At 34.2% G+C, this 25,517-nt stretch overlaps 1 protein-coding gene across 2 annotated transcripts in view; it reads right to left on the bottom strand.

The window, feature by feature from the left end:
• Positions 1-25,517, bottom strand: part of LAMA2 (laminin subunit alpha 2) — a 626,305-nt gene that overhangs the window by 317,381 nt on the left and 283,407 nt on the right. For both annotated transcript variants that reach the window (XM_082406304.1, XM_082406303.1), the window contains exons 6-10: positions 22,773-22,862; positions 21,258-21,375; positions 15,752-15,930; positions 11,508-11,607; positions 1,667-1,827 (exon numbers count right to left, since the gene is read on the bottom strand). In XM_082406304.1, coding sequence (XP_082262430.1) covers positions 1,667-1,827; positions 11,508-11,607; positions 15,752-15,930; positions 21,258-21,375; positions 22,773-22,862 — 648 coding nt within the window. The remainder of the gene's footprint in view (positions 1-1,666; positions 1,828-11,507; positions 11,608-15,751; positions 15,931-21,257; positions 21,376-22,772; positions 22,863-25,517) is intronic.

Raw genomic sequence — 25,517 nt, forward strand, 5'->3', positions numbered from 1 at the left:
TTGTGGCTCGTAGGTTCTAGAGTGCAGGCTCAGTAGTTGTGGTGCACAGGCTTAGTTGCACCACGGCATGTGGGATCTTCCCGGACCAGGGCTCGAACCCGTGTCCCCTGCATTGGCAGGTGGATTTTTAACCACTGTGTCACCAGGGAAGCCCCCTTTCTTTTTTTTCCAGTTTGTTTTCCTATATTCTAGAGACTCAGGAGGTTTCTCTTCCATTGTAAGCACAGCTGTGTCTGTCCTTTATTTGAGCAAGTGATAAAGGTTAGAGATTTCTGTGGAGTTTTGGAAAAGGAATAAATCACACACAGGAAACATATTTGGTAAATATTAGAGAAGGTGCATTAAGAGCCTCTAGGATTGCCCCAAAAGACATACAGGATGAAGAGAGGTGGTGTCCTTTAAAAAGTGATCACCCACAGACCACCCCAGTCTTGATCTACAAGTGTAAGTCTTCATTTCTGATAATATTAGAATAAAAGGTACTAAGTCTAGTTAATTTACTATATTTCAGTACATGGCAACTCTTTACCATGGACTGTAGACTTTCTGCCTGTTTATATAGACAGGAGTTTTATTGTTTCAGTGGTCCAAGATAGGTACCTAAATTATCCTTGATAAAACATATACTTATTATATAACTATTATAGTATTTAGCTTCATATTTCAGACATTCCTGTCCCAATAAATGAACACTCAACATCAATACTAATATTTACTTCTTATTTTATGGTCTAACGTTTGTATACATATGCACACTCATATAACAACTATCAGCATATAATTTATAGCTGCCTAGATAAGACTAATGAATTAATAAAGGAAAGATTCTTAATAAGATTCCACCTATGTTTGAGAACAAAGAAAAAAAAGAAGTAACATTTATTTTTACATCAGTATGGAATGCTAACTTTTTCAATGGAGCATTTATTCTCTCAGCTAATATTGCTAACACTGTCTGATCTGAACGTTTTGGAACTGATTACTATAGCTAAAGGAAATCAGTTTTATCATTTTAGACATGCGCTTGCCTCTATGTTTCCCCTATGTGTATAAGCTGCAGGTGTAATATATCCCTTGGTGTTAACACGATGAGCTATTATCTGAGTGTATACAACAAATAAAGTTGCATTTCTGAAAGTACTCTTGGGAGGAAATATTGAGCGTTTAATCAATTCCACTAGGGTTTCTCACATTATTTGGTAATTAAACAGAGGATTTTGAACATGGTATTTTCAGACCTATCTGGGTTCAAATTCAGAAGATTATTTAAAAATCTAGAATAAAACCCTTGACAGAATTATTTTCAGAATTAGATACAAGCTAAAGTAGTTTTGAGTGTACAGTAGATTTAAAGGATTGCTAGTTTTAGTGCTGTGTATTTTAAAATTAACAGACTAGATAGGTAGTGGGGGAAACGTGTTTTTGTTATAAAATAACACATTCCTAAGGTGACTTATCTTCTGTATTTGTAGGTTTTTAGACAAATGGCATGTGTCTTGCTGCAGTGAACCTGGTTCTAAAGACACTTACAGGAATGCCACCAATAGAATAGAGAATGGAGATTTACAGAAGTTCCAATTGCTTAATGCCTGCAGATATACGAGAGAAACCAAGAAAAATGGCCTTTGCTCTAAACAACGGGACATTACTAGAATAAACAACGTACCTTGCAGTTACAGGATCCAAAACAAGGGTCCTCATTTGTGCTCCCTGCACCACTGCAGTTACAGGGTTTGCAGTCTGGGTAGCCAGTGTAGCCCCTGGCACACCGATCACAGCTCACCCCTCTGAAGCCAGGTTTGCAATGGCAGGACCCAGGTGCCAGACCTAATGGTAGATGAGACACATATCAATATTTTCTAACTGACTCATAACCCCCCTCAGACTATCACAAGATGGGAAAATGCCTTGGGCATAAAAATAAACTACTTTAAAAAAAAACCTAACAACAATCATCTAAGTACAACATCACTAAGTACAACAAAGAAAAAGACTAAGGGTGTTCAACCTAAATGTCCATCGACAGATGAATGGATAGAGAAGATGTGGTACATATATACAATGGAATATTACTCAGCCATAAAAAAGAATGAAATAATGCCATTTGCAACAACATGGGTACAACTAGAGATTATCATACTAAGTGAAGTAAGTCAGAAAGAGAAAGACAAATATCATATGATATTGCGTACATGTGGAATCTAAAATATGACATAAATGAATTTATCTACCACACAGAAACAGACTCACAGACCTAGAGAACAGATTTGTGGTTGCCAAGCGACAGAGGGTTGGGGGAAGGATGGACTGGGAGTTTGGGATTAGCAGATGCAAATTATTTATATACAGAATGGATAAACAACAAGGTCCTACTGTATAGCACAGAGAACTATATTTAATATCCTGTGATAAACCATAATATAAAGGAACATGAAAAGGAATGTATATATATCTAAAACTGAATCACTTGGCTGTGATTTACACAACATTGTAAATCAACTATACTTCAGTAAAGTAAATTTTTAAAAGAGACCGAGGGTGTGCATGGGAATACATATTTGGGGGATAAAAAGGAATAGAGGAGGGAAATAATAGCCATTTAAATTTGCTTTTTCATTTTAAATAGAGAAATGCAAAAGATAATTTTTATTCTTGTCTTTGATTAGAAAAATAGAAAAAAAACACATGAATGAATACAAGTTATTGACGTTCAAAATCTGGAAAAATATAAGAGCAAATCAGGAAAATATAGTCCACTCAAAAAACAAAAGAAGGGAGAAAAAAGCAAGGAAACATTATGCTGAGAAAACATAAAACAATGACAGAAAGAGTGCCAAACATACATACTAACAATATATAAGTGAGTTAGTCTTACTCTTTCGATTAAAAATGTGTGCATGTAATGTTCACAAGAAATAGACAAAATGACAAGAAATATTAAAAATAAAAGAAGGTAAATATACATTAGGAAAGCATATAGAAAATTAAAAACAGTTGTAGTAATATTAATGAGGGCCAAAGTAGAATTCAATTAAAATAAACTCAATAGAACAAGCTCTCTGTTTACATTATTAAAGGTGCAATAAAAACATAATTTAAGTTATTATATTTATGTTCCAAATAAGCACTAATTAGTAGTACAAAAAAATATAGACAATGAAAGATATTGAAATCAAAGAAAAACTGCCCCAAAATCAATGGCTGAGAATGACATTAACCTACCAACTTTAAATATTTACACATGAATTAGTAAAAAGCAAAACACAAAAATTTGAATAATCTAATAATGTTGAATTATATATTAAATGACATATAAATATTTATTGTAGCTTATCATTAACTAATCCACAAAAATGTTCAATTTCTCAAAGCAGAAATTATTTCAGGCTTATTTTCTTAACATAAATTGCTACTTCTATATTTGTAACAAATGCCACATTAAATTAGGATTAAATTAATTATGAATATCAAACATGGACATAGGATTTTATGCAAAACTCAGCCACTCTAAAAATTAATAAATATTCCTTCCTAATAACTCTTAGGTTAAAAAGAAAATCAAGACTTCAAATGAAGATCAAATAGTTTTTTAAATAGAATATAACAGCAGTAAGAAAGGAACTTAGCAATGTTCGTTGGATGTTGAAAACCTGAAGCCAAACTTTTAGGCTTAAATATTCCATTATTTTAAAAAATGTAAATAAATTAAAAATTCATGTAATTATAAAAAAATTTTAAAAACCAAAATGAACACCCTGGGAAAGAAGGTAGATTTGAAACATAAACAAAAAGAAAAGGAAGCAAAAAAAGGAAACTTAGACAACGCTAATTAAGGATATCAAAAGAGAACAAATGATGAAAGAATTCCCACAAAAATATTTCAGTACCAGTTAATTTTTACAGTGTTTTCAAAGTTTGAAACTCTTATGGAACATATAAAAAACAGAGAGGTATGTAATTCAGTTTATTAAGCTAGTGAATACATGATATAAAAATCTAACAAAGATAATCCAAAATAAAAATAACGACTAATATTTAAATAGCATTTATTTTATGCTAGGCATTACACTTTGCTTACACACTACACGTATGCTAATTGAGTTAACATTCAAAATAACAATATGAGGTAGACCCTATTATCTTCCCCGCTTTACAGATGAGGAAACTAAGACACAGAAATTTAGTGATTTGCCAAGCTAGCACAGCTGCCAGGTGTCAGAGCCAGGAACAAGTTAACATATGAATCCAGATGAGAAAATCTTAAATAAAATAATCACCAAGCTGAACCCTAAAGTACTGTAAATTAAAAGGACCTTCCATGATGACCTAGTAGAATTTATTTTGGTAATATAAATACCTCATTTTATTTCACTTTGTTTTATTGTGCTCTGCAGATATTTTGTTTTTTACACATTGATGGTTTGTGGCAACCCTGCATTGAGCACATTTATTGGCACCATTTTTCCCACAGCATCTGCTTACTTTGTGTCTCTGTGCCACATTTGGATAATCCTCTCAATATTTCAAACTTTTTCATTATTATTATATTTGTTATGGTGATCTGCGATCAGAGCTTTGATGTTACTATTATAATTGTTTTGGGGCACCACTAACCACACACACATAAAACAGCGAACTTTATCTATAAATGTTGTGTGTGTTCTGACTGCTCACAGACTGGCCATTTCCCATCTCTCTCCCTCTCCTCAGGCCTCCCTGTTCCCTCAAACACAATATTTAAATTAGGCCAATTAATAACTCTACAATGGACTCTAAGTGCTCAAGTGAAAGGAAGAGTTGCATGTCTCTCACTTTAAATCAAAAGCTAGAAATAATTAAGCTTAGTGAGAAAGGCATGTCAAGAGCCGAAATAAGGTCTAAAGCTAGTCCTCTTTCACCAGTTAGCCAAGTTGTGAATGCAAAGGAAAAGTTTTGAAGGAAACTAGAAGTGCTACTCCAGTGAACACACAAATGTTAAGAAAGTGAAACAGCCTTATTGCTGATATGGAGAAAGTTTTATTGGTCTGGATAGATCAAACCAGCCACAACCTTCCCTTAAGCCAAAGCCTAATCCAAAGCTAGGCCCTAACTGTCTTCAATTCTATAAAGGCTGAGAGAGGTGAGGAAGCTACAGAGAAGTTTGAAGCTAGCAGAAGTTGTTTCATGAGGCTTAAGGAAAGAAGCCGTCTCCATAACATAAGTGTGTCAGGTGAGGCAGCAAGTGCAGCAAGTTATCCAGAAGATCTAACTAAGATAATTCGTGAAGGTGAGGACACTAAACAACAGATTTTCAGTGTAGATGAAACAGGCATCTATTGGAAGAAGATGCCATCTAGGACTTTTATAGCTAGAGAGGAGAAGTCAACACCTGACTTCAAACCTTCAAAGGACAGGCTGACTCTCTTATTAGGAGCTAACGCAGCTGATGACTTTAAGTTGAAGTCAATGCTCATTTACCATTCCAAAAATCCCAGGGCCCTTAAAGAATTATACTAAATCTACTCTACTTGGATGATAGCACATATGTTTACAAGATGGTTTCCTGAATATTTTAAGCCCACTGTTGAGAACTATTGCTCAAAAAAAAAACTCATTTCAAAATATTACTGATCATCTTGACAATGAGCCTGGTCACCCAAGAGCTCTGATGGAGATGTATAATGAAATTCATGTTGTTTCCCGACCTGCTAACACAACATCTATTCTGTAGCCCATGGATCAAGAAGTAATTTTGACTTTCAAGTCTTATCATTAAAAATATGTATTTCCTAAGGTTATAGCTGCCATAGACAGTGATTCTGCTGATGGATCTGGGCAAAGTCAATTGAAAACCTTCTGGAAAGGATTCACCATTCTAGATGCCATTAAGAACATTTGAGATTCATGGGAAGAGGCCAAAATATCAACACTAACAGGAGTTGGAAAGGAGTTGATTCCAACCCTCAAGGATAACTTTGAAGGTTTCAACACTTCAGTGAAGAAAGTCACTGCAGATGTGGTGGAAACAGCAAGAGAAATAGAATTAGAAGTGGAGCCTGAAGATGGAACTGGATTGCCACAATCTCATGTTATATTTTAATGAATGAGGAGTTGCCTCTTCTGGATGAGCAAAGAAAGTGATTCCTTGAGATGGATTCTACTCCTGGTGAAGATGCTGTGAAGACTATTGAACTGACAACAAAGAATTTAAAATATTACATAAACTTAGTTGATAAAGCAGCCACAGGGTTTAAGAAGATTGACTCCAAATTTGAAAGAAGTTCTACTGTGCGTAAAATACTATCAGATAGCATTACATGCTACAGAGAAATCGTTCATGAAAGGAAGAATCAATCGACGTGGCAAACTTCACTGGTGTCTTATATCAAGAAATTGCCGCAACCATCCCAGCCTTCAGCAGCCACCACCCTGATCTGTCAGCCGCCATTGACATCAAGGCAAGACCCTCCACCAGCAAAAAATTGCAACTCACTACAGGCTCAGATGACGGTTAGCATTTTTTAGCAAGGAAGTATTTTTTTAATTAAGATACTGTGTTTTTAGACATAATGCTATTACACACTTAAGAGACTACAGTATAGTGTAAACATAACTTTTAAATGCACTGGGTAACCAAAAATTAGTGTGACTTGCTTTATTACAGTGGTCTGGAACTGAACTTGCAATATCTCTGAGGTATGCCTGTATCGTTTAACATTAATATATTTATTTTTTAAAATCGTATGTATAAGTCAAATGGAAAAGCCGTTCAATAAAGGTTGCAGAAGCATTCCCCCAAATTAATATTTGTTTCTGATGTTAAAATCTCCAGACCTTGAGACCAAATGCAGAAATACTGCAAGTAATAAACAATGTCTATTAATGTTTGTTTCTGGAAATATTATGAAGTAAATATCCATAAAGACTTCCTTGTTCAGAACACTTGACTATGCAGGATGAAATTAAAGATAGACAGTTAGCAGAGAGACAGATATATAAAATGGTTGTGCTGTTATGAAATAGAGAAACCCCTTGGAGATCAGAAACTAAAAAAATTACTTTCTAGAGTGGTAAGCCAGTCCTTAAACCAGTGTCTTTCCTGAAGTTGACTAATTCTGATTAACTAGTCTAGAGCATGGAGCATGGTTTTATGGAACAAAAGACAAATTCTAGGTAATACTCAAGTTAGGAGGACATATCAGAGAACTTTACATATAAACTCAAGACTCCTGAAAGGGTAAACTAGAAAATACACAGGTATGTGCACACACAGACACACACAGACACACACACACACACACACACACACAATCATGAAAACAAGGCCCTGATAAAGACTTAGCAGAAAAATCAAACTGCAGAATCAAATAGATAGCAGAGAATACTAGTAACAGATACAAATTATAAAATAAACATAGAGCTGTCCTCTCTTATCTGCGGTTTCACTTTCTATGGTTTCAGTTAACCTGTGGTCAAACACAGTCAAAAATATTAAATGGAAAATTCCAGAAACAGAAAATTCATTAGTTTAACATCAAGTACCATTCTGAGTACAGTGATGAAATCTTGCACCCTCCCACTCTATCCTGCCCAGGATGTGAATCATCCCTTTTTGCAGCATATCTCATCCCACTGGTCACTTAGTAGCCATATTGGTTTTCAGATTGACTGTCAAGGTTTTGCAGTGCCTGCGTTCAAGTAACCCTTATTTTACTTAATAATGGCCCCAAAATATGAGTAGTGATACTGGCAATTCAGATATGCCAAAGAGAAGCCATGAAATGCTTCCTTTAAGTGAAAAGGTGAAATTTTTCAACTTAAGAAAGACAAACTGTATGCTGAGGTTGTTAAGGTCTACCGTAAGAACAAATCTTCTATCTATGTAATTGTGAAGAAGGAAAAAGAAATTTGTGCTAGTTTTGCTGTTGCACCTCAAATTGTAAAAGTTTTGACCACAGGGCATGGTAAGTGTTTGGTTAAGATGAAAAAGGCATGGAATTTGTACAAAAAGATATTTTGAGAGAGAAAGACCACATTCACATAACTTTATTATAGTATATTGCTATAACTGTTTTATTTTATTATTAGTTGTTGTTACTCTTGTGTCTAATTTATAAATTAAACTTTATCACAGGTATGTCTGTATAGGAAAAAAACATAGTATATGCAGGGTTTGGTACTATCTGCAGTTTCAGGCATCCACTGGGAATCTTGAAACATACCCCCAGGGATAAGGGGGGACTGTATTTGATACGTTTAAAGAAACAAAAATAATATTAAATATAGGTGAATTAAAAGAGACTATTAGAAAAACAAAATGCAGTTAGAAACTTTTCTTATAAAATATACCAAAATAAATTCCAGATGGATTAAAGAATTAAGTATCATAAAAAGAAATCAAATGGTCAAGATGAAAGTGGTCAAAGGTACAAACTTCCAGTTATAAGATAAATAAGTACAAGGGATGTAATGTACAACATGATTAATATAATGAACTCTGCTGTATGTTATACATGAAAGTTGTTAACAAAGTAGATCCTAAGAGTTCTCATCATAAGGAAATTTTTTTTCCTTTTTCTTTTATTTTGTATCTATACGAGATGATGAACGTTCACTAAGCTTATTGTGGTCATCATTTCATGAAGTATGAAAGTCAAATCATAATACTGAACACCTTAAACAGTGTTATATGTCAATTATATTTCAATAAAACTGGAAGAATAAAAGGAAATAAAAACTAAAGAAATAAACAATTTGTCTAAACTTGGAGTAGATAAGAATTTTAGGATTATAAAGGCATGTAAGAAATCCAATAGAAAAATATTACTATGCATAATAATTTTAGCATAATGTCATTATTATAGCTAAAGTGAGTTTTCTGAATTTTCATAGATTATATAAAAATTTTTAAATTATATACATTAAAAATTCTTATCTATAATAATGAGACACAAAGAAAATCTAGAAATTGTTCATAACAAATATGACATACTATTAGAGCTCTTACAAATCTACGGAGGAAAAAAAAACACCTTACACCAAAAAGAAAATTAAGGAAACAGAAAATTCACACACAAAATATTTGGTTTTCTCTAGTAATCAGGTTAATGCCAATGAGATAGTGAACATCATTTCTCACAATCTGGTTATTCATTCTGACTAAGAAATCCAAATCATTAGACTACATCTGAGACTGTTTCCTAAAGAGATCATCAGACTAAACAGGAAGAGAAAAATGTAGCATGGTTATATGTCTAATTATTCAACTCAAGCCCATATTGAATAAAATAGATCTAATTATAATATTACAAATATTGATTATTGCTTTCAATTTAAAATTAGAAAAATTAATTATTGGCCTGGAACCAAATATCTCTAAACAATTTTTGAAAAGGTGAAGATGCAATTGACAGACTTTGTCAAGTAGGTTGACGATCAGGGGAGCATGTAAGGATGGTCTTTTTCTCAGTTTGTGTAGTATGACCTCAAGGGATAAAGTCCAACTTTAATAAATCAAAAAATAGGAATTTAAACTTTTTATTTAACATGCTAAAAATACCATAGAAGGAAAAAATGATAAAAAGATATGAATGGTAGAAAGAAGGAAGAAGGTGATATGAATGAAATGTTTGTGTTCCAAGATGGACAGTCAATAGGCAATATTTAATGGTGATGAAAAATACTAAGAATATTATTCAGATATCGTTTGAAAGATAAGTTCTTCCAAAAGAACTTAATAGGAAGAAAGGATCAGTGTTATTAAATTTGGAAATGAGACTAGGGGTGAATAAGTTGAAGAGGACACTTTGCTGTTTATTTTATTCCCTTCCCTACTGTTAAAATTTTATTTGACCATGTGTTGTTTTTATAATAATTGAAAAATCACTATTTTGTACAACTGTAACTTATATAATATTGTACATCAACTATACCACAATTTGGAAAAAAGAATTTAGACAGAGCACAGAGGAAAAAAATAATTGAAAAATATTTATATCCAGAAATCTTCATTAAAGCATTGGTTAAAATATACAAAATTTAGAAACAATCTTAATATCTATTCAAAGTTGAGTACGGTATTAAGGAGCTAAAACCAGATTTCAGAGAAATGAATGGATGTGGGGAAAAATTCATCATGTAAAGTTAACACACAAATGTTAATAATAGTACTATGCTGAATTACCACTGCATTGAATACTGATTTTTCTACTTTTCTATTTTTACATCACTTTTTTCAACAACAAAATACCTACCATTTTAAACTCAGGGGATAAAATTAAATTACATTGCTCAAAATAATGTGATTTAGTTGTTACCATAAAAAGATAAGGGACCATAAAATGAAAAGTGACATCAATAATTCACCATTTGAGTTTTTAAATAATCATTTTTTAATCTTTTAAGATTTAAGACTGTAAGGCTTAAACAGATAATCAAATAGTTTTGTAAAGAAAGCAGGTAAGCTAAACTGTGCCAAAGAAATATTGCCAGTCTTTTAAATAGAAGGTCTTTCGGGGAAAAAGCCTATAGCATAGCCATGATTTATTTTAGTCTTTCCACAGAAGAGAAGAATCCAGTCTTAGAAATATAAAGAAACAGTTCCAGATATATTCTATGAATTTTCTACTTTGGCAAGCAACTTTCCTGGAAGTAGCTCCTAAACATTTTACATCAAAGAGTTAATTTGGCATTTGATTCCTTAACATTTGGAGTTCATCATGAATTTCAATCCTCAAAGAAGGTTTTGTCTTAAATTAATGTCAGCCTCTTTCCCTTCATTAACTCATTCCTACTGCCTTTTACAGCCCTTTATGTAGACTTCTCGCTTTCTGTATTATTAACTACATCTCAGTCTGTGATCTCATCTATTTGCTCTTCCCATTGTAGCACACACATCCCTCAATGAACACTGTCATTTCACCCTAGAAATCATACATGCTACAAAGCAATATAATAAATAACAAGACATCAAAAAATTACATACACCACAGATTTATAATTGACTAGAAGATATATATAGATAGATATATAAATATGTATATATGTGTGTATATATATATATATACACATGTATACTAATGCAAAACAAATGATTCAACTCTTCTTGCTTTTAAAGTAATTAAACATAAACATAATTATTGAGATGAATTAAAAACTACTTCCTGTAGGGGACATTGATAGCTATAAGAATAAATTTATACTGAGCCCACGTGCTCTGGGGCCCACGTGCCACAACTACTGAGCCTGGATGCTTCAACTACTGAAGCCCGCGCACTAGAGCCTGTGCTCCGCAACAGAAGCCACCACAATGAGAAGCCTGTGCACTGCAACAAATAGCCCCACTCACTGCAACTAGAGAAAAAAGCCCACACGCAGCAACAAAGACCCAACGCAGCCAAAAAAAAAAAAAGAAAAGAAAAAACTTATTACATGAATGAAATTTACTGCAACATGTTCTTCTGAAAATAATCACACTTGGCTTTAGTTGTCCTTTCATCAGAACAACGGCCTTCTACTATAGCTCTCACCTCGTTGAGCACGTTTTTCATCCTTGACACAGACTTCATTTAAGGAACCAACTGGGTCACAATGGCATGGCTGGCATGGTCTTGGATAATTTGGAGATATCTAACAAAAATATTAAAATTCTGTTTTAAAAACACTAAATTTTTCAATCAGCAAGCCTTTAAAGCAAATTTTAATAATAAATAATAATAAATTATATTTAGAAAATGATAATATAAGAAATTTTCTTTATTATATGTTTGCATTTTCTAAAATCCGTTTCATTTAAGTGGATGCACAGAAATGAAGAGGATAGTATAATAAACTACTAAATATTTGTTACCTAGATTCAACAATTATCAAGATTTTGCTATATGATTCATCACGTTTTATTCTTTGCTGAAGTTTTTAAAGAAAATCCCAAATAAAGAGTCTTTTAATCCCTACACATTTCAGTATGCATCTCTTTCTTTTATAATCACAGTATCATTATCATTACAAACAAAAAGAACAATGTTTGCTTATATAGAGAACATTAGAATATTAGAGAAATATACATTCCATAATAAAATCTTCCTTACTATTTTATTACAACATAGTTCAAAATTAGTAATTTTTCCCCAAATTAATTTTTCAAAAACTTTTTACATTGATCGTGATATAGCTAATTAAATAGAAATTTATATTTGGTGCTTGAAAAAGATGTTAAATATTTACGTTAAAAATTTGACTTTCTCATGAGGCAGCATAATCTGGGGGGAAACAATGTAGGCTCTGTAATTAGGAAGGCTTGAGCTCATATCCCACTGTGTCCACTTACTGGCTATGTGGCCTCCTGCAATTTATTTACTTCCTGATAATATGAGGATAATAGTAGAAACTTTAGTGATGTTATTAAATTAAAATTAAGAGGAATAACATATAAAGCATCTCATAAGATTCCTCACATACATTAAATACACAATACAACTAGTAGTTTTTAATGTTAGAATATTTTAATTAAACACACCTAGACCGGGCTAATGTACCAAATATACAACATTTATTTTCAAGATGCAATAGGATAAGAACAAAAAAAAAAACCAAATTCTTTGTCTAGGAAATACTAAAATACTCTGAATATATATATAAAATTGTGTATATAAGTATATATATACGTTTCTCCCATAAAATACAGTTTTATATATGTATATATCTAGGTTTAATTGATAAATGAAAACCTGTTCGCTAATATAAGTCAAAGTTTCACAAGTAGAGAAATATTTACATGTCTGATAGAATTCAATCAACTATATCCACAGATCAGTTTCAAAATCATCATTTGTTTAAGACCCATTCATTCACTTCCTATTATGAAATAAGGACTGTGCAAAGCACAGATAAGGCCTGATTTCTGCCTTAAAGAAGCTTACAGGAATAGCAGACTTGAAAGATATTGATTAAATAGAATGTGCAAAGTGATAAAATAGACACACAAGCAGAGCGTTCTGGGGCAAAAGAAGAGAGAGTAATAACACAATGAAGTCAAGCAATGCTTCACAGAAAAAGGGATGTTTAGACTGGAGCTTGAAGTATGAGTAGCAATTTGAGAGTGGAATTGGGAGAAGGGCTTTCTAACCAAGAGATGAAAAAAAACAAAACAAAACTCTCTGTGTGCATACAGCAATAAATTTCCTTAGGATAAATTCTTAGCTCTTATAAATATGATTTATGATTCCAATGATGAGCCACATTTAGACACACATGGTCCAATTCTGAGATTGGAAAATTTTTTCTGTAAATAAAATTGTAGGCTTTGTAAGGCACATAAGGTTTGCTTCTTCTCTTCCTCCTCCTTCTCTCCTCCTCCTCTTTCACCTAGTTCTTGTTCATCTTGTTCTTCTTTTTCTTTTTCTTAATTTTTTTGTTGTTCTTTTCATTTTCGTTCCATCTCCTTTCCCTTCCTCTCCTTTTTCTCCTCCCCTCCTTCTCCTCCGCCTCTTTCTTTTTTTTCTTTTAACAAACTTTTACAAATGTAAAACAAAAATTATTTGTTTGCAGGCCATATAGATATAGGCCATGGGCCAAATTTGATCTAGAGGTCATAGTTTGCCAATACATGTTTTGGCTGCTAAAAGGCAAATAAAAAGAGGATATTTTGAAACCAGTCAGAGAATTAAAGACACATTTTATATATAGAAGAAAAAAAATGCAAATGATGGCTGCCTTCTCATTAGAATAAGTGAAATCCAGAAAATACCGTAGCTTTATTTTTTTAATAAATTTATTTATTTATTTTATTTTTGTTTGTGTTGGGTCTCCATTGCTGCATGCAGGCTTTTCTCTAGTCGTGGTGAGCAGGGGCTACTCTTCCTTGTGGTGCGCAGGCTTCTCATTGCGGTGGCTTCTCTTGTTGCAGAGCACGGGCTCTAGGCATGTGGGCTTCAGTAGTTGTGGCTCACGGGCTTAGTAGCTCCGAGGCCTGTGGGATCTTCCCAGCCCAGGGCTCAAACCCGTGTCCCCTGCATTGGCAGGCAGATTCTTAACCACTGTGCCACCAGGGAAGCCCAAGAAAATACCATATCTTTAAAGTACTGAAAGAAAAACAAACATCGCTCTCCATGTAATAAAAATATACTTCAGTAATAAGGGTAGAATAAAGACATTTTCAGATGAAATAAACCTGAGAGAAACTGTCACCATCAATTCTTGCCCTATTAAAAAAAAAAGCTACAGGAAGTTCTTCAGGCAGAAGGAAATTATACAAAATTAACAAAAGACATGCAAGATCTCTACACTGAAAACACTGATATGAATAATTAAAGAAGATAGAAATAAGTGAAGAGACATACTATATTCATTGACTGGAAGACTCAGTATTGTTAAAGTGTTAGTTCTCTCCATATTTGCATTTAGATTCTATACAACAATCCCAACTAATATTTCTGTCATTGAGAAGTTGATTCTAAAATTTGTATGGAAATGTAAAGAAACTACTATAGCCAAAACAATCTTCAAAAGGAAGAATAAAGTTAGTGCACATATATCTCTGAATTCTAGTTTTATTAAAGCTAAAGTCATCAAGATAGTGTGCCATTACCACAAAAATGGACAAATAAGTCCATGGAACAGAACTGGGGCTCCAGATGTTGACCCAAAAGATCAACTGATTTTCAAAAAATGCCTCAAAACAATTTAAAAGAGAAAAAGAAAGTATTTTTCCAAAAATGGTGCTGGAACAACAGAGGAACCACATAGATCTCAATCATTATTTCATACCCTACACAAAGATTAACTTGAGATGGGCCATAGCCCTAAAAGTTAAAATTATAACATTTCTAGAATAAAAAAGAACAATTTCTTGACTTGAAGAAATACTTCACAAGAGAAAATATAGGAATAGCCAATAAACACTTAAAATAAGAATTTAATCCATGGGATCTGCTGTAAATTCATAATAGAAGATCTGCTGTAGCACTAAGCATTGATGGGAACGACTTAGTGATTGCCTAGTACCCACTTGCCATACCTACTACACCCACATCCACTAGAATGGCTAATTCAAAAAGATAGTCAAGACCAAATAATAGAGATAATATGGAAGAACTAGAATTTACATACATTTCTGGTGAACATGTAAAACAGTATTACTAACTTGACAAAATGTTGGCAGTATCTTATAAAGTCAAACATATATCTATCCTATGAAACAAGTACTCTACTCCTAGGTATTTACACAAGGTTAATAACACATGCCCACAAAAAGACTCATATAAAATTGTTTTATAGGAGCTAACCAAAAACTGGAAATGACCCAAATATCCACCAACAGGAGAATGGATTAAAAATTAAGATATGTTCATGCAAAGGACTACTCCTTAGCAATATTTTTTAAAAAGAAATAACTACTGATGTGTACAACATGAATAAATCTTAACATGTTAAATTGAGTGAAAGGAAGACCAAAAATTTTATGTACTTTATGATTTCATTTTTAGGAAATTCACTAAGAGGCAAAACTAATTTATGCTCTAAAAATCAGAACAGAGTTTGCCTAGGGGTGGTGATTGACTGGAATGAGGCACAATGGGACTTTCTGGAGAGATGGAAATATTTTATATCACATCCTGAAAGATTTATACAGTTTCTACTATGAAATATTTCTAGTCACCGTTGAGAATTTGAAGTCCAGCTATTTAGAGAAGCTATCAAAATTATTTTTCCCTATAATACATCTCTGCCTGAAAAAGCCAAAATAACACTTAATGAAAGAAAAAGCATACTTTACCCCTTTGGGTCTGAAGAAACCATCAATGCATGTCTCACAATTTATACCAGCAGTGTTTCGAGTACAATTAATGCACACACCCCCTCCAATGTACTTTCCATGTATATTTAAACTCAGATTTCTTCTGGCAACATTTTCATCATAATAGCATTCTTCAGCTTTCCCATGACAATTGCAGGCTGCATTAGGGAAAAATAAATTTATAAACATTAATTTCAGATTTCAGATATATTTAAAAATAATATTTTGTTACATAAGAGATTTTTATACCATATGGAAAATTATATTACATTATATATATATATTATCAATACAAAGGTATCTAGAAAGTACTTGGATTTATTAGAGATATTAATAAATTTGCATGTTTTAATGGAACTTGAAATAGTTAAAACATAAATTAAGCTGAAGCATATGAAATTGCCAATATTTGACTGATTTTATCTTATAAAACTGATACTTCATATAATTCACCCTACAATTTCCTATTATGACAAACAAATTACTGAAGTATGGTACTGAATGATTAACATCCATGTAATCTGTAATGAATAATTATTCTATGTGAACCTCTGTGTTAGATACTACGGGTAAAAAGGATGCTTAGTATATACATTTGACCCTTGAATAATGCAGGAGTTAAGGGCACCAATCCTCTGCGCAATGGAAAATTAGAGTATAACTTTGCAGTCAGCCTTCTCTGTCCTTGGTTTCTCATCCCTCAATTCAACCAACCACGGATTGTGTAGTACTGTAGCACTGTTGTCTGCATTTAGTGAAAGAAATCCGCCTATAAGTGGACCCCTGCAGTTCAAATCCATGTTGTTCAAGAGTCAAATGTTATTCCTTTCTTTTACTACTAATCATAACTAAAACTTACAGATTTTTTTTATATGCCACATTCTGTTCTAAATGTTTTATATTTATTACCACTGATTTTAATTCTCAAATAGTTTTGTGACTTACGGACTCCATTAACCTCTTTTCATATATTAGGAACCTCAAGCAAAGAGAAGTGAAGTAACTAGTAAAAGTTCACCAAATCAGTATTGTAAGCCAAACTCTGAAGTCAGGCTCCGGAGTCTGCAGGGCTAACCACTACCACAATCCCTTCAAGTTATCTGATAAGAAAAAGCTGTACGATAAGTGCCAAGGTATCAGGACAAGATGAGAGCTGGTTTGCTCAGTGGTGAGATCACGCTATTTTGTGCCAGTCTTGGATTTGGGTGTCCTCTTCACTCCTTAGTAGTCCTGTGAGGTAGGGAACTTCATTTACTAAGGCTCAGTTTCCATATAAAACATGAAGCGGTCAGTAGTAATTACTAGGTAGGAATATTTAAAATGTATGTAAAATCATTAGCATAATGCGTTATAAATAAGTTCCCAGTTGATTTTCCCTGTTCCACTTCCTCTCATCTTCATCCTCTATGTTTTTGTAGCCCCCTTCTCCTCTTCTCCTCCTTTTCTTTTTCATATCACATTACAGGAGTTAAGAGGAATGAAAAATTACTTCCCCAGGAAGAACTGGGTAAGGCTTTGAAAAATGGGTAGAATTTATTTTAGGATGGGAACTAGGCAAAAAATATACTATGCAGTGTCCTTCCTCATATGTTGAGTTTCTTAGGTGTCCTTGCACTGATTTCCACATCTATATGTGTGTGCGTATGTGTGCATGTGTATGCACGTGCACGGGCCTGTGTGCGGCACACAGCTCAATCTTTTTTTTAATTCCACAAAAGGGGACATTTATATACTGTTCTGAACTATCTTTTTTACTAACAGTAAATAGCATGGCTCCTTCTCTATTAGTATTATGTTTTCCCTAAGGCTACACTGGGTACTTCTTGATTAATTAGATGCCTAATAGTGGGCAGTTACATTGTTTCCAGATTTCTCCTTTATAACACTGAGTACCTACCAGGAGGACAATGGAGGTGGGGGTAGGAGTGGGGGTCTGGTGTTAGACGGCTCCCCACTTGCCAGCTGAGTGGCTTTGAGGAGACAGTTCAAGCCTTAGCGTCATTTTAGTACTTAACTCTTAGGTTGTGGTGAGAATGCAGATCATCTAGCAGAACGCCTGAGACAGTAAATACTCAGCCCTGTAAATGTCAGTAGCAGTGGTATTAGCAACTGGGTACTAAAGACAAGGATCATAAAATGTCCTGTACAGCTATCCAAGTCCATCTACAGATTAAATTCCTGCAAGTGCAATTTCTAGTCAAGGGGCATGGGAAATTCTAATTTTAATTAACTTGAAAAAATTCCCTCTGCAAATGCTATGTCAGATTACTCTCCCTCCGATAGATAGCATAAAACTGTTTCCCCACGGCCTCACCAAAACTGTGTATTACCAACATTTTCCATTCGGTGAGCATTCAAACATATGTTGAGTGAATGAATGAACACTTTGGTAAGTTAAAAAAAAAAGTACTTTTATTGTTTTAATGGATACTTCCTTAATTATAAGTAAGTGGGATAATTTCTTTATATGGTTATGTCATATTTTTTTCCTGAGAAATGTCTGTTTTGATCTTTGCTCATTTTTAACAGGTTTTTTTGAATTTTTTTCTTATTGCTATGGAAGATCTCTTCATACAGTAAGGATATTATCTCCTTTTCTTGTTTGTTGCAAATATCTTCTTCAGCTTCTTGGCTTTTGATTTAAGATATAGTACTCTTGCTATATTAATGGAGAGTTTTCAAAATGTATTCTAGGGGACATGTAGTCACAAATATAAATCACTAGGGATCATAAGCAGTTTTATATCTTTAGGACAATGTGCAAGAATTCTCAAAAATCTTGTAAAAATATATTGCAAAAAATAGTCAAGATTTCTGCTACAAGTACAACTAGAGGGAAATACAGAGGAATACAAATTTATTCTCACATTATTTAGAACTAGTATTGCTGACTGCACTTATAACCATAGCTAATGCAGGTAAAGACTGATGCCTGAGGAGCAGTCCTTTTCACACTCCATGTATGAGGGCCCTTTCCTACAGCCTTGGCTGCTGTTTAAAGGCCCTGGGCCTGCACAGCTTTCATCTATAGCCTTAGAGGGCATGGATAGTATCTACTCACAAAGAGCCATTTTTCACTCTGTCATCAGCAGTTTGTTATTTCACAGAATGTTCAAGACACATGATAGAAACTGTCTGTTAGTACAGGCTTAGCAATGGAATACATATCCTTTGCACTTTAGAGATATAATCTGCCTCAAACAAGCTAGATTGATAAAAGTCGAAATTCAATTCAAATGAATTAGAAGGCAGTTGTTCATTATATAAAGGGTTTTGTCATGTTGCAGAAGGATTTTTCTAAATATTAAGAGGTGACTAGAACATAATTCAACTTGGAAAATAAAATTTTCATATAAGCTTTTATGAATGTATACATTGCCAAAAGCACAATATTTATACAAGGTTTTATGGTTAAGACCCTTATATTTAATTTGTGGATTTCAAAAAAAAAATTATTTTTTCAGTTTGGAAATACAACCTCCCATCTCTTCCACAAAGAAAGATAAAACTGTTTTATAATAACACTATTTTATAAAAATGTATATAGCAGCAAGTGGAAATTTCCTTCTGTGTTGCTTTGTCCATCCCTGTTGCTAATAAGTCTGATCCATCCTTTCTGTTTCCTTGTTTAAACACATATACACAAGTGGAGAGCGGTAAAGGATTCTGCAGATCCACTTAACGTTACATCATGATAACTTTGTGATAGAATGTCAGAGACAACAGGAAGAATCCCTACCCTCAAATGCTCAAAAGTTCCACGTGTGACTGCTGATATTCCACAAGCAGAAGAGAAATTAATCAAATTTAAGGAAGTTTGAGAAGAGATATTCATGGTGTCATTTAACTTAAATTCAGTCTTAGGAATGAATGTCTACTCTTGTTGGGAGAAGCTGTGGAGATCTGAGGGATCGTCAGGAATGGGGTTGGGGGTGGATGATAAAAAACAAGGGCTGGGCATCTGATACCCCCCCTTACAACACTGGGTAGTGGTGGCCCATTCTCTCAGATACATCTCAGTAACAATGAGTGATTTCTAAACCAAAATATCTTCACAAACACGCAGACACAAATCAAAAAGCAAAAGAGATATGTGCAGAAAATGAAGGGACTCAAGACATTGATAGGATAGGCAGAATCTTAAACTGAAAAGAAAATGTATTTTATGTTTGGGGAATATTTTATGATTAAAGTCTGTTACAATTCAATAATTTTAAGGACCTATCTTGTCTGACACATGATACATGATAAATATTTTTATTCAATAAATATATAAGGTTGGTATTGGTTTAAAATGTCTACCAAGCCTGTTTTGGTGACCACATACACCTATTGAACCGAAAAAATGTGATCAGGACTGATTCACTAAAATATTAATATTTGAATTCAATTGAATTGGGCTTTCTGGCTAGTGCGGATTTATAGTTCAGCAGAAGTCTTTGTTTTTAGGTCTCGTCTTGGCCTGAACAGATCTCCAGAAACAGACGTTTCTCTAGCTTCCCTGTCACTGTTTTGGGACAGTAGGCAATATTAGGCTACAAAGCCATCCGCTACCTTTCTTGGGTATTTCCCTTCAGGAGAAACTTCAAAAGGGATAATATTAAAGTATAAATGAGTATTTGTTGGCAAATGTTTGCATAGCCAGTTGTTTTACGATTTTTCATTACTGGCTTTTTCTTGGTTGTCACTGCCCAATAATTACTATAGCATAGTTTATGCTACTGATTGTCACTGATACCATTTCTAATAGTAGCATTTTATACTGTTATTAATGTGAAACCACACATTTAAAATATTAATGCTTATTATTAAAATAAATATTCTTTCTGCACAAATTTGATTTTCTGCCTTCTCTCTGTTACGTTTTACTCTCCTATTCTTCTCAGCTACTGCCCCCAAACACTACCCTTTAATAAGTATAACTAATGAATCAGAGTCCTTTCTTTCCCAGATAATAAACTGACTCTAACCTGTAGGGTATGATCTCTCCCCTCTGGTTTTTCTCCATTTATTAGATGATGGGTATTCAAAAGCTATTTACTATTTACCTAAGCTATTTAGGGGAGGAACTACAAAGGGAACAGGCTGAAGGATCTGGAGCTATACTGGTTTCAGAACCATTTTATAAACATACGTGTTTAGAAGGGTAATCTCTATACCCTGTAGGTTTTACTGAATGTTTACTTACATTTCTATATATATATTATGCTATAAGCTTCAGATTCACCCCTGATGACAGTAAGTATATACTATGCTTTTATCTATTTTTCATTATTTTCACACAGTGGTAAATTCGTGGGTGCTTGGTAAATATTTGTCAAATTAAAAAAAAAAACCTTGAAAACTCTAAAACAGGAGGGTAAAAGAGCTTACCAGCTACTGTCTTGGATAAAACATATGAACTGGAAATATGTGCACATGTTTATATCACCTGTGCCCCAGGAAAGGAAGAATTACCCGTGGTGCTGGCTTTTCAGGAACATACCTTCACATTCAGTTTTGGTCAGAAAAGTGCCTGCTCTCCACGGTTTCTGATGAAATCCAGGACAGCACTGATCACAGCTATCACCACACGTGTTATGCTCACATTCACAGCGGGATTTCTAGTCAAAAAATGGGGAAAAAGCATACTTTTAGCATTCTTTGGAACCATAAATGAGGGACTTCCCCTGAAAGGTAGAATGAAGAGAAAAGAAAACATCAAGACTATGTACCAAAATCTAAAACTCCCATCAGTCTGGGAAGGAAGAGGTGCCAGCCTTGGGAGTGGGTATATTTGATTGACATCAGCTTAGGGAGGGAGATCCAGGCTGGCTCTGGAATCACTGGGCTCAGACATAGAAGAGAGAAGAGGCCCAGCTGGGAGTAGTCTAGAAGACTAGAATCCCTTCTCTGATTCCTGAGATCCACAGGTCTTCTGGGTGGGATGTATCCATTTTAAGGATTCCCTCAAAGTACAATCAACATTTGGTGTAGGAAGAGGGGAAAGAGTAGATTCCTAGGCATGGAGGGGCATGGATAGAATAGAAATCTAATACCCCAAGCCTGAATCTCCTGTCTGTGTGTGTTCTGAGTACAGTCTTATTTCATCACATGGAACTGGCCCTCCAAAGCTGCTGTGTGGGCTCTCAAAGCTTGGGAAATACTGCTCATCAATACCCCTGATAGACAGTGCCCACACCCTGAAGAAAGCAGGACCACAGCCTTGCCCAGAAAAATATGCCAGGGGTTTGAATCTTCCCGAGGAGGTAATACTATGATGCATTAGTCAGAAAACTAATACTATTTGAGAAATACCATTTGCATTACAGTTTTAGTAGGAAAAAAATCTTTACATAGGTAGCTACATTCACTGATCTTACTATTGAATATATTTCTTCCATACACTATAAAGTGGATGATTTTCTATTTCACCAGTTTATTTATGACTGAGAAAAACAGATGCTCATTCATCTTCTTTTTTAGGTTATGTTCATTTAGTCCATTGTCATTAATGAAAAATTCAACCCAAAACCATTCCAGCATTTTCTGACCTGGCGGTTTCAAACTCTATTGAATACTCTCTTCCACCCTACTCCTTACTGCCCCTGTCCTACCTCAGCCTCCGGTTCCATGGCCATTTAGATTTACTTCCATGTACATTTTTCATTTGTTTGCATTAATTTTTTTGATGAAAATTCTTAAAAGAAACGGTCAGGTTGATTAATGACAGGCATTCTCTAAAGCTAAATCATACAGCAGGCTGTCATAGCTAGAAAGGTTTCAAAATATATAGACCAGTTTGGAGCCTTTTTGGAAGAAACTAATCTGTTTTCTGATACTGTGATGGCTGCCTTCAAAGTCTATCATCCTACCTGCCAGCTCTATTTCACCCTGGCATGGCTTTCTGTTAAGTGGGGACCTGATACCCATTCACAGCGTCCCTGTCAGCAAAGCTTCTCATGAAGCATTTTACAGTTCAGAGCTCCATTTTACCTAAGCATCCTATAAATATACATACATTTGTCACTGGATCAAGTGGACAAGCCCTGGCATGACCATAGCAGATGCACATCCCTCCAACCGAAATATCCTTGACCGAGTAGTAATACTGCAAAAAAGCAATCCAGAGAGAAATCCTATTAAGACTACTGCAAGGTGAAAGCAACAAAAGGGAACATTCAGTTAAAAACTTGGCCTTCTGCTTGTATCCTCAGTTTGAAGCACTAGAGAACAACAGAAGGTTCACAAAAATATCCAGTAACTCCTCACATTGAAATCATAGCCCAGGGACAGAAAGCCTCTAATTTACGTTAGGTGGACATTTTAGAAATTTCTTTCTTACAGACAGTACAAAGGACTGCACAGTACAAATAGTCCATGCTGGAGTATTTATTATTGAGAGCAAATTGTTATGGGGCGGGGGAGCAAGGGCATTAATTCTTCATAAAAGTTGAAAGAAAGAAAACCTCTTTTATTATCATTATAGGAACATCGGTGTTCATGAATCATACGCAGACTGTTTTACTTGATGGATTTGAAAAGAATCAACAAATTTAGGGAAATAGTGCTCATAAAAACACATTTCTTAACCATATCAAGAAGAAAATGAAAATTAATTATAAGATTGATTTAACATAATGTGAGAAGTAAACTAGATGTGCAGAACACTTTTTTTTCATTATTATGTTAAAATGTCCATGCAATTACTTTCCTATCTGAGTTAACAGGACTGTTTCTAATTATTTTCATCTACTCAGCTATTTTTAAAAGATTATTTGTAATTACAGGACAGGACTATTATAAAATTTTACTTAATTTGTATATAGCATTTTATAGTTGTGAGAGTACTTCATATTACCTATGGAATCCAAATAACCAACTTATGGTAGATAGTTCTATTATTCCAATTATTTACACTAAAAAAAAAAAACCCCACACATTTAGTGAGAATAAGTAGGTGAACACGAAGTTCCCTGACTACAAATTCCCTTTTCCAATTTACTTCTTTTCTTTGCTTCTTTTTAAAATTCTTTTTGTTTGTTTTTGCTGTTTACGTATAGTATCTTTTATAATATTTTTGTTACTTTATCTTACTTGATATACTTAGACCTCACACTATTGTAACTTGCAAGGAAGTTTAGGTTTAGTTTAGACATAAAAAAGTCTGCTTTTCACTAACTTCATCACCTTATAATACAGACACAAACAGGAATAGTTGCTCAGAAAGCTGATACAGTAGTTTTGTAGATGTTTTTAAAATTGGGAAATTTGCTTTAAATATAAATGTGCAATGCTTCATTTCTGCGTCATGAAGAGGAGCTAAAATTCAATATACTATTTTTATATATTTAAATTTATATGTAGTGTTTACAGAACTTGAGTACTTTCAAAAAACATATTTATATGTTGAATTTTACTGCACTATTTTAAAGGCTCATGTACAATGAAGTTATAAATAATAGATGTGCACCCTAAACCCCTCTCTGCCTTCTGCAAAAGATGGTAAAAGGAACACATTTATTTCCATTGATTTTTTTTCTTTGATAGATATACTGTCAGGAAAGATTAAATTTCACTTCAAAATCATTCAGTCTTCCTTGGTGTGTATTTTTAAGTCATGCCAAAATTATAATTAAAAATCTTTTTTTTAACAAGTGAAGAATCTAAACATTGGTGAAAAATAATGATTACTTTTGCATAAGACAAGTTACAATATACTGAAATATAAGACAAGGTAAAATTATTTCAGGTTTGGAAATACAGGGCACTAAAACATCCAACATGTGTTGCATGGGGACAATAAAACTTTAAAAGTTATTTTGTAATGATGGAGAGGTTAGGTGTGAGTAAGTTAAGTAATGAGAAGAGAAAATATGTGAGGGGTACTCAGGAATTGTGAAAAGTACCACCCTTCAATCTTCAGCCTGACGGTTCAGCAATTTGGTAATTGGTGGCAACCGTCTAACCTTAGTAGGGTCATTCTAGAGCAATGCTTTTTCTCACAATCCCTACAATCCTCTTTTCTCCTCCGCTGTTAGCATATATTTGTTCTATGGATTTACTGCCGAATTGACTCTCTTGGTAATAGTGCCTTGGCTGTGTAGCAGCATATAAAGGAGATGAGTAAACCAGTGAATACAGTGAGGCGTGGATAGGAGAAAGAACAGTTATCACTCATAGCAACTTGGGCTGATCGTCTATGTCATAATCTCTCAAATTCCTGTTTAACACTGGAAAACAACACTTGTTAGCTCCTACTTTCAATGATCTGTTGAAAGGATGCTATGACCATTTTTGCCTGATATTCAATTCATAAAGGAAAATAAAATAGTATATATAATCACTTTTTTCCTATAGCAGCACTCTTTTGAATTAGCAGTGCCTTGTGATTCATTAATGAAGCATAAAACTAAAGTATTTAATTAGACAAAATGGTCCAAAAAACAGTGACATCCATATCACCTGGGAATTTATTAGAATTGCAGTTTCTCAGTTCTGCCCTAGACCTACTGAATCCGAATCTGCATTTCCACGTCACCAGCTGATCTATGCACATTAAAGGTTATCAAGATGGGGCTTCCCTGGTGGCGCAGTGGTTGAGAATCTGCCTGCCAATGCAGGGGACACGGGTTCGAGCCCTGGTCTGGGAAGATCCCACATGCCACGGAGCAACTGGGCCCGTGAGCCACAATTACTGAGCCTGCGCGTCTGGAGCCTGTGCTCCGCAACAAGAGAGGCCGCGATGGTGAGAGGCCCGCGCACC

Source organism: Balaenoptera borealis, assembly GCF_965194805.1.
Source record: "Balaenoptera borealis genome assembly, chromosome: 9".
NCBI lineage: Eukaryota > Metazoa > Chordata > Mammalia > Artiodactyla > Balaenopteridae > Balaenoptera > Balaenoptera borealis.